General features: G+C 36.9%; 1 protein-coding gene across 1 annotated transcript in view; it reads left to right on the top strand.

Annotated features, from left to right (window-relative positions):
* Positions 1 to 12,193, top strand: part of CABCOCO1 (ciliary associated calcium binding coiled-coil 1) — a 50,836-nt gene that overhangs the window by 16,797 nt on the left and 21,846 nt on the right. The window contains exon 5 of the mRNA XM_066554911.1: positions 507 to 579. Coding sequence (XP_066411008.1) covers positions 507 to 579 — 73 coding nt within the window. The remainder of the gene's footprint in view (positions 1 to 506; positions 580 to 12,193) is intronic.

Here is a 12,193-nt window from a genome sequence, read left to right as displayed (position 1 = left end):
TAGTTTTTTAGTTTTTCTTTGAGGAAATACTATGCTGATTTTGCAAAGTGACCTTGAGAGAATAAATACTTCTATTCTTTATTGTTTTGGTGTTCCAAGATCAAACTTTCTCCCTGTACTGGCAGCCCATCCCAGAATCTGAAAGCTGATTTGGCTTTGTTTCCTTCTTGTCTGCTATTGCTGATAATAAAGGCCTAAGTATCCTGGTGATAAGTGTTTCAGGAATTACTTTTTTCAGAGAAGAACTTTGTCTTCTCGGAGTTCAATTTCATAAGGGCTAAGTGGATGTATTTTTAAGTATCACACTGCATTTTCTACAGCCATCTGATAATAAATCCTGCAAACTAAATATGCTGCTTGTTGTTTCTGAAGTTAAACAACTGTTTCTTTTTAAAATTTGGACTGTTACTATGCTGGAGGGAACCTCTTAGCTTAAGAAAACTTGTAATATTGTTACCTTTCCAAAAACTTGCAGCTGTGATAGTCTATGTTATGTTGTTTTTCAGCTTATTTCAATACTATAAAGCATATGAATACCTCTTCCACGTTCGTAGAGAAGATCCTGTGCTAAGTAATGAGGTGAGTCATTTATATAGATGGAACTCATTATGCAGAGTTCCTTAACGAGTGCGCCATGGCATATGTTTTATATTGCTCAAAGCAACTTCATGTCAACATCCCTGCATTACTAACGTAAAACGGCTGATTAAAGAGCGCAAGTTAAGATGTTTTGATCCTCATATTCAAAATTAATTTGGGATCTCAAAAAAGTGTAAATGCATTGCTTGGTTAAGTCATTAGTTGTGTTAAATCAGGAACACTTTTGTGTAGGTATTTGTAAGTTGATGCATGTAATTTGAATTAGCAACGTGAGTCTGACTCTGCTTTAAAATCAGCAATCAAAATCAGAAAATGCTGTGTGCCATGCTAGTCTGACCACAGCCCTAATAGACACGTATGCATGTGCATGTACAGAGTTCTGTACATGCTTCTGTAGCCACCAAGAGTTAATTATACTGACTATAAAGAAAGAAACAAGCTAGAAACTGAGCATTTTGAAATAATTCAGTTAACAGTAGTGAGTTGGCATCACAATGAGCTTTGTGATGTGTTCTAACTTACATGTGAAAAACTACATAAGAAAATGTGTTGATGCAAAACATGGCCTTTAATCAAATGGACAGGTTCAATTAATCAAATAAACCTTCCTTTAGCTTTTTGAGGATATTTGTTATTATACATTAAAAAATATTTCCACTTTAAATTTGTATTAGGAACCAACTGATGGCCCAGAGGGGCACAGTAGTGTATTATTTTTGGTGGTACTTATATTTTAGCTTATCAGTACACAATGAAGTTAAAATTAGCGCACTGGGAAAATTCCTTTACACTTTCAGCTGGTATTTTGACTCTGGTGATGTGGGATAATTGCTTTCTGTGTTGCTTTTAAGTAGCCATATTATAAAATAACTTTCCTTGACATGGATACAAATATTTGGAAATTATTCTTGTCATTTGCAAGGTGGGTTAAAATTCCAACTGTGATGAAATTGGTGACAAAACTGTCAATACAAAGGTGGAGCAGAACTTTAGCATTACTATGTTAGGGTGGGGGTTCTGTGTTAGGTAATCAGATCAATGGGTGGTTAGCACTTCTTAATTGGTAAAATCGATTTTAATGGGGCTTTGATTAAGTAATTCTTGTGTAAACTTGAATCATGAATCTTAGAAGGTTTCAGACTAGCTTAAAGGAAATGTATTTGTGTTTTCTGAAGTCTCCTTTCTGGGTGGGTGAGATCATCATGCGCTGTCCCAGCTGCAGGACAGGGGTTGCCCTGGGCAGACTCTGGGGGAGCACCACTTCTGCTGAGGGTACCAGCACCTATGGGCAGTGGTAAGAGTGGATTTCAGGGAATGACTTCAGTGATGATCCATCCAAGCAACAAGTGCTCTCTGCAGCTACAACTGTCACAAAACCCTGCATGACAATCTTTAACTGTAACTCCTTTATGGCCTTTTCTTACCTATGGTGCCACTTCACTTCAATCCATCTGTTTTGTATTCTGAGCTACATGGCAGAGAGCTTTTAATTTGTCCAACTACACTCCAACACCCAAGAAAATCAATACTTATATTCTGTTAGAGTTCATTTTGATAGGGTGATGCATTGTTCTTCAATAAGTAAAAGTTTAAGGTATTGAAGCTGCACATACAAATTTATGGCATTATTTGCACTTGCTTTATGTGTTAAAATGTGAGGATAGGTGAACTCAGCATAGACTTCAAGTTCTTTTGCTGTAACTTTGTTTTATTTAGTAATTCTTATGCATAAAAGAGATCATTACTTCTATTTTGCAGTCTCTTAGATGAACAGTTTTTTGGGCTGTCATGGTTTGGTGTGTGTGGCTGTGGCAGGGACACACCTGGGGTCATTGCTGTGCAGTGCATCTGCTCAAGAAATGGGAGATCAACTGGGAAATCCTTGTGCTGAAAGTAGATAGTAAATTTGTGCTGAAAGTTTGGCTGCTGTCCTGTTATGTAGACCAGTGTCTTACTAAAAAAAAAAAAAATGCTCTTGAAGGCACACCACAGCCCAAAGCTGGATCTGATCCTGACTCTAAGCTGAGTGCAACTAATGTCTAAGAAGTTTTCCTTTAGCTCCAGCAATAAAAGCCTGTTCTTTTGGAACAGGACACTCTAAATTGTAATGGCCAGATTTGCCCAAATAACAAGAACCACAGTGTTCCAAGAGCTTAATTACAGCATTATCTCCTTTTGCAAATGAACACTTTGAGACGAGTCAGTGAAATGACTTGCTTCAACAGAATTGATTTGCTTCCCCTGAAATGGCTTTAGCTCAGTGAGTATGTGCACCGAAAAAATTACCTACAGAATAAAAGCCCAGCACCCTCAGGAGAAGATCTGCTTCTTTAAAAGAGATACAGCAACAACAAATAAAAGCTGTACTCAGTGTTGTAATGCATATCCTTTTAGGGAAACCACAGTGTGTGTTTTCCAAAGAAATCTTATAGCGATGGGTTGTAAAGTCATTGGAATTTTTTTTCTCTAGCACAGGCAATTATACAGTGTTCTCAATCAAGTTTCCTTTTTGATCTTTCACTGCAGTTATTTTCAAATGACCCTGTCATTTCCTGTGTAGAATAAAATCAGACAAGAAAAGGGAAATGACTCAAAACTCAGATTATGCATACAATATCTGTGGTCGTGCCACTTAACAAAATGTAAGTTATTTAAATGTAGCACATAATTAGTGGAGCTTCACAGTCTGATTAATATTCTGCATTTGATGCAGCTAGCATAATAAAGCCACCTCTGTAAAACACAGACAGTGTTCAAGTCTTAAAAAAAGGTAACAAATGCCAGGCTAATTTAAATATATATATATATATATATATATATATTTTGCATGGGCTAAAGCCTTTAAACCTCAAACTGCCTAAGGTGATCATATTGCCTAGGAAAAAAAAAGGTTAAAACAGAAAGACATGAATGCTTGGTTAGATGATAAAACACACATCACACTTCTAACCTACTTTGACAGTATTTAAAATTTAAAACTTGCCTTTCTAGCTATCAAATCCCTTACTTCTCCTTCATTCCAGATCTACAAAGACCTATATATTATGTATGCATGAATACCTGTTAGAAAACATGACGGTACAAGGAATTGCTGAGAAGTATTAAGATTGCCAAGTAAATTCATTGCTTTTTTTTCCTGTTACTATTATGAGCAGTTCCCCCCATTTAGAATGATTACAGAAGAAGCTGTGCTTTAGCTGTTCTGTGGCTGTGATCCAAAATAAAATGCAAGCAGTGCTACCATACCAGAATTCTTCAGGAATATTGCTGTTAAAGATACTGTTTTTTTCCCTTCTGCCTGTTCTGGACATTTTGCACTCTAGCTGTGATTTAGTACACCTATATTAGCTCGCAATTTCAAGGAAAGCAAAAGGAGTGCAGACTAAATATTGATGTTCAGGGAGTCAATGGAGCAATTCCTATTAACACGTCAGATCTTAGAACAAAGGTTTAAACTGTTAATACATGAATCGTGTAGAAGTTTATTCTTCTCTATTTCTACATTTAGTTAATATATTTTGCTTTGATAAGATGATATATTACACAATATCTTGCAAATTTTTTCTCTCATTTACAAATTGTACCTTATACTGCAGTTCACGGTTTTTGCTGCTCTCTGTTGTGTATTTTTGGATGGTATGAGGCTAAGGTCTTTTGGGATTATGTCTGCTTTGAAACATTTCCTAATAAAAATAATGTGGTTGGTAAATCTAGTTTTATTCCTAGTTGCTTTAGCCAGCCTGATGGAGTAATCTGCTATTTTATGGCCCAGATGACTAGCTAAGTTTGACTTCTTGAAATAGTAGTGTACAATGTAATTTTCTTTAGAGATGTCATAGTGGGTCAGGTTGCAATAAAAATATCAAAGATTAAATTTAATGGCAGTGCAGATTCAGTATTATAGCAGTCACTAGATATCATCCTCTGTACTTGGAGTTCCAAACTAGTTTCCATTAATGCTTTCATTCTGTGTACTCCCTACTTTCTGAAGCATTAAGCATTTGGGCTGTGTCTGGTCCTTACCCAGTTATGGGTTGGGGTTTTTTTTAAGTTTGAACAAAATCCCTTCTTTATTTGAATTTAAGGAGTTGGATAGGAAGAACATGCTTTTTGAAAGCTAATAAAGCTTTTTTTTCTTCTGATAGCCAAAGCCCTAAAATCTGGGACTTGACTTTGATACCTAATCCTCATTAGGTGTTGAATATTTAGATTGGTTAATCAATCATTGTTTAAATGAATTTGATCCATGACTTCTTGAGAACTGCATTTTAGAGATGTATGAAACCAGAACATTTCCATAAGCATATCAGTTCACACTACAGAAACTCATTCCCCAGCTAATGGAGTGCTTTTCAAAGCCTAGAGGTTTCAGATATTTTTAGTGCCTAAAAACCAGTGAGTTGATGTTTTGTAGCTTTGTTTTCTAAATATCACCATGGCAAAGACATCAAGAAGAACATAGGACTGGAAGGGATGTCTTCAATTGTCAACTCTCATGCTGCTTTCTCTTAGGGAAACATTCATAATCCTCTTCAGAAACCTGTCAAACTCCAGTTTAAAAAGTTAACTTGTTTTTTGTCTTTGCTCCTTCAGTTTGGAAGTGCCCTGATGCCTGGTTTCTGTTGTTGTTATAAAACCTCAATTTCTGGTCTGGGTGTATTCATGACAAGCTTATGTGCATTTGTCCTTGTGACAATTTGTCGGGTATTGACCTTTAGCTCTCATTCCATCCCCAGTGTTTATTTTTCTAGTGCATAAAGAGACAGCAATCTTATTGTCAGCCTTCATTCAGCTAGACTAGAAAAGCCAGCCCTCTCTAATCTTTGCTTTAAAGGTAGACTTTGATACACATGTGCTTACATCCATACCAGCTTCTTGTCATCCTGTTGGCCTTCTTCTATAATTGTTCCACTTTAAATCAGTTTTGTTAGAACATAAGTGACCAAACTGACATAATATTGTTGCTGAGATAAAAGCAAGGCCTTGTAAAATATCAATAGTGCTTTCTTTTCCTCTGCTGGGAATAGCCTACATGATAGGTCCTAGAAACGTTTTATACCTGTATCGTGTGCCTATCTCATTGTACATCTGCTATTCTAGTTCTCCTTTGTTATTGTATTTTCTAGCTGAGGTACTCCCAGTGCACTATAGGCTTTAAAAAAAAGATGTCCCCACAATGTCACCTCCCAATTTGTCATTGAATACAAGAGTGAATCGACTTCAAGGGCGTTCAGTCCCATCTGTGTGGTATTCCTGCCTACTCATAAATTGATCATGTCTCTCACATTGCTTTTGTCTAGGAAATTATTTATTTAATTTACTATGAAATTAGTCTGGCATCATGTATCTTTGATAAATTGATGTTGTGTTGCATTCCATTTCTCTTTAATTGCCATGCTCTTATTTAGTTTTTCCTTCAAAACATGTTCCTCAAGCCTTTGCTGCTATGAAGATCAAAACTACAGCTTCAGGAGTAGGTTCATTATTTTCTGATTGTGGATGTTTAAAACTGTTGCTCGGTCTTTTGATGTCTGAAGGGTAATTTTTGATGTCCGTTACAGAAGTGTGCCATACCCAAGTCCAGATTACTGAAGTAAGCAGCTGGAGAGCCAGTGGATTTTTGACAAAATTCACAGATATCCAGCCCTTTGATCTTGAGGCTTGCTATGGCTGTAACCAGAGATCTTGAAGGACTTGTGATTAGTCTGAGTGAAAAGTGGAGTCTGTTGGAATTGTATGCAGTGCTATTTCAAATATTTAAGCATCTGTTGTCTACTAGAAACAGCCTTTGTTTTCCAAAGATTGTGTTGGTATACTCGTTTGTCAGTAGGGGAGCTACACTGATGCTTAGCAGTTAATTTCCATGTAGGTCACATGCTGATGGTCTTCTAATGAACTTTTAACATTCCTGAGTTTTGGTAGCTGTACTGCTCTGCCCTAAGAGTTGGTGAGAGCTCCAGAGAGCTGGTGGAACTCATAAACCAGTGCTGAGTACTTTTACAAGGCTTTAGAGAACGATTAACAAAACGTTTTTTAAATTATTTTCTTAGGAAACATCAAATACAAAACAAGCCTGCTTCTTAACTCAGTAACATGCGTGAAGTCACGAAAGAAAAGAATTCAGGCAGGACAAGTGCCAAATAGCTGACATGGGCTGTGCCTTCAGTGTGCTGAGCACCATGGTTCTGACCCAGCCAGCATTTCAACAAGCACCTCTTCTGAACAAATTGGGAACTTTAATTTCAATGGACCTATTCACATACACAGGATTAAACTGAGAATTGACTGGGGTCACATTGCTCAGCACCCTGGAGGATGAAAAACTAAAGATACTAGGGAAAAAAAAATTGAGGCTCATGATCACTTTTTAGTTCAGTTGTACAGCTGACAAAGCATCACATTTTTTGACTGTATGATGTTAGAGAGAGGGAAAAAAACCTTGAATTCTTGGCAGGAAAACAATTCTGGAACTATGCAGGAATTAATATATACACAGATGTGCTCTATGAGTTTTTTAATTATTTATTTAGAAAGTGACTTGATTTCCATATGTATGGAATCGTGTGTGTGTGTGTGTTTGTGTATATGTGTTTGAATGTATGGAAGCATACATAGTTGTGATAAGAGCAGTAATGACTTGTTTATTTGCTGGAATGCAGGTCAGCTAGGAATTGTAGGCTTTGATTGGAAGGATAGTCAGTGCATTAATGACAGCCTGTTTCTGCGAGTCATCAGAAAGTTCTGTGACCCAAATGATGAAGTGCTCTATCAGAAGACTACAGCACATTTAAAAATGGTTATCAGTCAAGATGTAAATTTTAATAGAAGACATTGAGATTGGCAGAAATGTATTGACTTGGAGACGTTTTTAAGTGGTTAAGCAAAGTAGCTGAGGACAGACTATTAGGATATCAATTTTGTTTTACTTTTCTGGTATTCCAGAATACCTCACTCTGTTGATGCCCTTTGCAAATGCTACTTGTTTAACTTGACCAGCATGAAAAAAAGTACTTAGAGCTGAGCAAAGATCGGTAATTTTGTTTCATAGGAGAATCTGAGAATTTTGCAGTTTGATTTATTTCCAGTTTAAAACGAAAAACACTTAAGAGAATTGCTATTCTTACATGTGTGTGTTTAAACTCCCTGACACAAAAGCAGTGCTTTTGAAGATCATTTCAGAGCCCCAGCTCCATCATGGCATAGTTGGCTCTGCTGGAGCAAGACCCACACAACCTAGGGGTCCTCAGCTTGCCATAGGGCATGTTGCTGGGGAGACAGGAATCTAGAAAACAGGATTCTTTATCAGCCAGTGTGGCAAACCATTGGAAGGGCTTTGTACATATGCTGCTGAGAGCCAGGTAGGTCACTGCTGGCACATTGGCAGAAAGTTATTTGCACAATAACTCAAATTTTGGAAGTTCAAAGAACGTAACTTGAAAGGAATCTGCTGAAAAAAGTAGAGACACATTTTATTTTGAGCCCAATGCATTATGTCTGCTGCAGTACAGTGCTATTTCCAGTGTTAAACCCTTCTATGTAATGTAGCAGGGATCAAGGAGTTATTCAAGAATGTGCCACATTTTGTTTATATTTTGGTGGTTCAAATTTAGCTGCCCTTTTTAAAGTTGTTTGCCAGAAGGTACCATTTTGGTGCCTGTACAGTTTGACTTACTGGAGACTGATTTTCCAGAGCAGTTGCCCTGTTTCCAAGATTTCCTGCATAATTTTTGGTAATCGACTGACAGAGATCCATGACCTTAAAGTACAATTAACAACTGTTTTGTACTCTTTACCTTTATCTGCAGCTTTTCATCATCTTGAAAATCAAATTGCATTCATAAAAGTATTGGTGGAATGGGCAAGTGATGTAATATTTCATGGGAATGTATCCCCACGGGTGAATATTTAAGTATCAAATTCATACATCTTATGACCTTATGTTATGAATAACATGTTGACCTTATTCATATAAATAAATAGCGTGACATTTCTTTACCATGATGATTTATAATCAATATACATTTTAATAAATTTTCGTCCGTTTAGTTGATGTTATGAGGACAAATGTAATCCAAGTCTAAATAACAGACAAGTTTTACAATCCTTTAAAGTTCCTTTTTAAAATGCACCAGAAAGTTTGTGTCTTCTAATTCCACCTTGAATTTTACAACTTGTCATAAGATCCAACATAAAGTATTTTTACTGAACATTGAATCTGATGTATTTGAATATTAATTCATAAAACATTATTTTGATGTCCTATAAATATGCTAAGCTCAGCAAAATGTAGTGTTACTCATTAGAAAGCTAAGTTTTATAGGATGTCTGGTTGCTATTTGAGGTAACTTATATTGCTACTTAGGTTTACATTTAATAAACCTTAGCTAAGAAAATTGTTTAAATTTCAAAGGAAAGATAATAAATAAAATGAGGGCATCGAATATTAATGTGAACTGTGCCTTTATTTTGTTAAAGCATTCAGAGTTAAATAGTGGTGGTCTGTTAACAATCTAGGGCTATTTGGCAAGTCTCTAAACTTACTCAGTAATCAAAACATAAAAGGACAATGGAAACTTTTCACAATAAAAGAAAAAGGAGTTGAGTACAGAAACCAAACAAATTATTCTCTGCTTTTTCTTGGTAAGGAGGTGAACTTTATAGGAAGGGCAGCAAGCTCTGTGTTAGGGTTGCCTTTTCCTGCCTTTGTTATAAATTACATCTGTCTGTGAAGAATCCTCTCCAGTTACTTCGTGGTTCATGGCTACGGGGGAGGTGTGTATGTCTATCTGGAATGGGGCAGAGGGAGACAGATTGTGGGGGAGTCTTTTCATTTTAATGGTTTGTTTTTCACTGAGGAAATGGCAATTCTAAGCATTAATTTGCCTTGCTTACTAAATATACAGATGGATAAAATTCCTAAGGATCCAGCTGTGTAAATAGAATATTAACAAAACAACTGTTTTCTTCAGCATTTGTATTATTTGTTCTTTGAAGCTTGCTAGACTTTTGGAAGACTTCAGCACCGTTTAGGTTCTGTATAATCATTCAAAATGTTTTTATTAGGGCTTAAATGAGGAAAACATTTGGCAAAGGGATGGAGTTTATCCAAAGCATAATGTTTGATTCTTTCATGAGAGTCTGAATACACTGCAACAATATTGTAATGCACCAGAAATATGGGAATAAGCTGCCAAATGGTACTGGAAGGAGAGCCTATACATACCCAATATGTTGGGTGTAGTGTGGTCTCCATGCCCTCCTTCCCCTGCACCTGGTGAGCAAAGAGATCAGGCTGAGGTAGCCCAGATGTGGCAGTGCAGGGCTCTGGCCCCTTTCTCTCCTGTCTGCACAGTTTCCTTCACCATTTGATCCCAAGGCTGGAGTCATTTGCAGGCTGCTAGTGACAGAGCAAGGTGGAAGTTCTGTCCTTCCAATCCCTTCTTCAGTGTGGGCTGATGGCCAGCTCCCACCAGCTCCAGCCCACTGAGCCTCACTCTTTCCTCTTCTGATTTAGGAAATGGGCTCCAATCTGCCTCTTCCATCAGCCTTAGCTAACCTTGTGCTGCCTGAGTCTCCCACAAATCCATTGTGTTTCTGTGGAAGCTGAGACTTCATTATGTGTTTTGAGCACTCAGAAAACATCAGATAGGTAGAATATCTCCTCAGGGCAGGCTTGAAAACACAGCAGCTGGAACCTTTTGGTGTTCTTCACAGTTAAGATTATTATCTAAAATATTTTTTGGTTTGGCTTTCCACGTGCGCTGTTGAAAATTTGGTAGTGAACTCATCCTGAATCTCCTCTTGGCCAACTTAAAGCTGAAGAAAGAAAGAAGAAGAAGAAACACTTAATTGTTTATACTTAATGTTTACTTTTTCCTACTTGTTAGAGTGGGCTGACTGTTTGGCTGACCTTAAGATGCTTACATGGTGAGTGCTCAGCTTATTTTTTTTTTTTAGGCTGATTTCATCCTCATATTTTGTCCTCTGACTGCAAAGCCTATGTCAGAGCCCATGTAGGTTCTGCAGGGTTACATTGCAGATGGTGTTGTGTCCAGGATAATTCCTAAAGAAATACAGATGTTTTTGGCTGAAATACCTCAACATTCTGCTTTCCACTTTTATGACAAGTAGTCCTTTTGACTTTTTGGTTGGTTCTACAAGAATCCCACTATATTGTAAATACATATTGCAGAAAATATTGTTACTACTCCCACAGAACAGGTCATTCTGCATGATTTACATTCTGATACACATATGACTATTTTCTTAGTATTAGAATTCCCGTGCCTATGTGTTGATTCTGTTCTATTCAAATAATACGAGGTAAGGAAAAATATCTCCTGTGCACTTGCACTGTCATTTACTTTGACTATGCATATCAAATTTGGCCTGTGAACACAATCTAAGGAAATGACATAGATTTTAAGTGATAAAGATGAAAGTTGCATGCTTCTTTTATAGGAAGGCCATCCAAATATGGTCTCGGAGTTGTGAGAACATCCTGTGCTTGATATGTCTTGAATTTTGCATTGATCAAGGCTGTGGACAAGTTTCAGGCATTAACAGGCTGGAATTCAGGTCTATTTCTAGATTTACTGGACGTTGTGTGTTGTGAAAAGATTGCAATACATTGCAACCAATGCATATAGTACTCTTATATAATAAAATGAAAGAGCGCTAGGGATGTTCCTTAGAGATTATTCTACTTTGAATATCTGTTTTACATTCTCTCGGCATTTTTCTTAGCATTCATTTTGTATTCATGGAGCCCATTTATCATTTTTGTCTCTATCTGTTATACATTTAGGATCTTAATGATTTTCTTTTGTTCTAAGAAAGATACTGTGCCGGCTTTTTGTATTCATCAGGAATTAGGATGTAGTTGAATACTTACTTTTGGAGAAATGTTAAATTACCTGTAATGGTCAGATTTCCAATGAAGTATTGAAAAGTTTTACTCTCACAATAGACCATTTTCAGTTTTTAGTGTCACTGTTGTCCTGGAAGGTCTAGATTAAAAGAAAGTGAGGGCTAGAGCCTAGGTAGCTGACTTTGGGGAGGGAGGGGGGCAGGAGGGGATGGTTGGTTTTTTTGTGTGGCTTTTTTTTTTTACTCTTTTTTTTTTTTTAATAATCCTACCATTGGTTCATTGTGGTGCCCTGCAGTGGAATTTCTAAAAATGTCATTATGTTTCTGTCAATTTTGAGAATGACCCCTTGAGTCTATTGATACTGCATGCACAGAACTGTGCACTGAACCATTAATTTCTGTTTAGTAATCATGTTTTGTTTGAGAAATCAAGAAATTGTCAAGGTGGAAGTAAGGAGCCAAATGTTACTTATTTTGCCATGACACAGATTTTATCTTTTGTCCTTCCTCCTTGCTTGTCTTCAGTTCCTACTCTTGTTATTCATACTGGTTTTATTGCAGTATATTTAATTGTCTCTTTGTTCTGATCAATCCTCAGTTAAATGGGTAAATAATAAAAGATGGTACATAATCAAATTACCAGCAGTTATTGGTCAGTCCAAGCATTACTGGAACTTTATAGTGGGCAGAAAGAACAGGGCTTTGGTATCAGAGTCAAAAAGGC

This window comes from Molothrus aeneus, chromosome 8 (assembly GCF_037042795.1).
Source record: "Molothrus aeneus isolate 106 chromosome 8, BPBGC_Maene_1.0, whole genome shotgun sequence".
Classification (NCBI taxonomy): Eukaryota; Metazoa; Chordata; class Aves; order Passeriformes; family Icteridae; genus Molothrus; species Molothrus aeneus.
The sequence above is the reverse complement of the archived record's forward strand: the minus strand, read 5'-3'. Positions and strand labels throughout refer to the sequence as shown.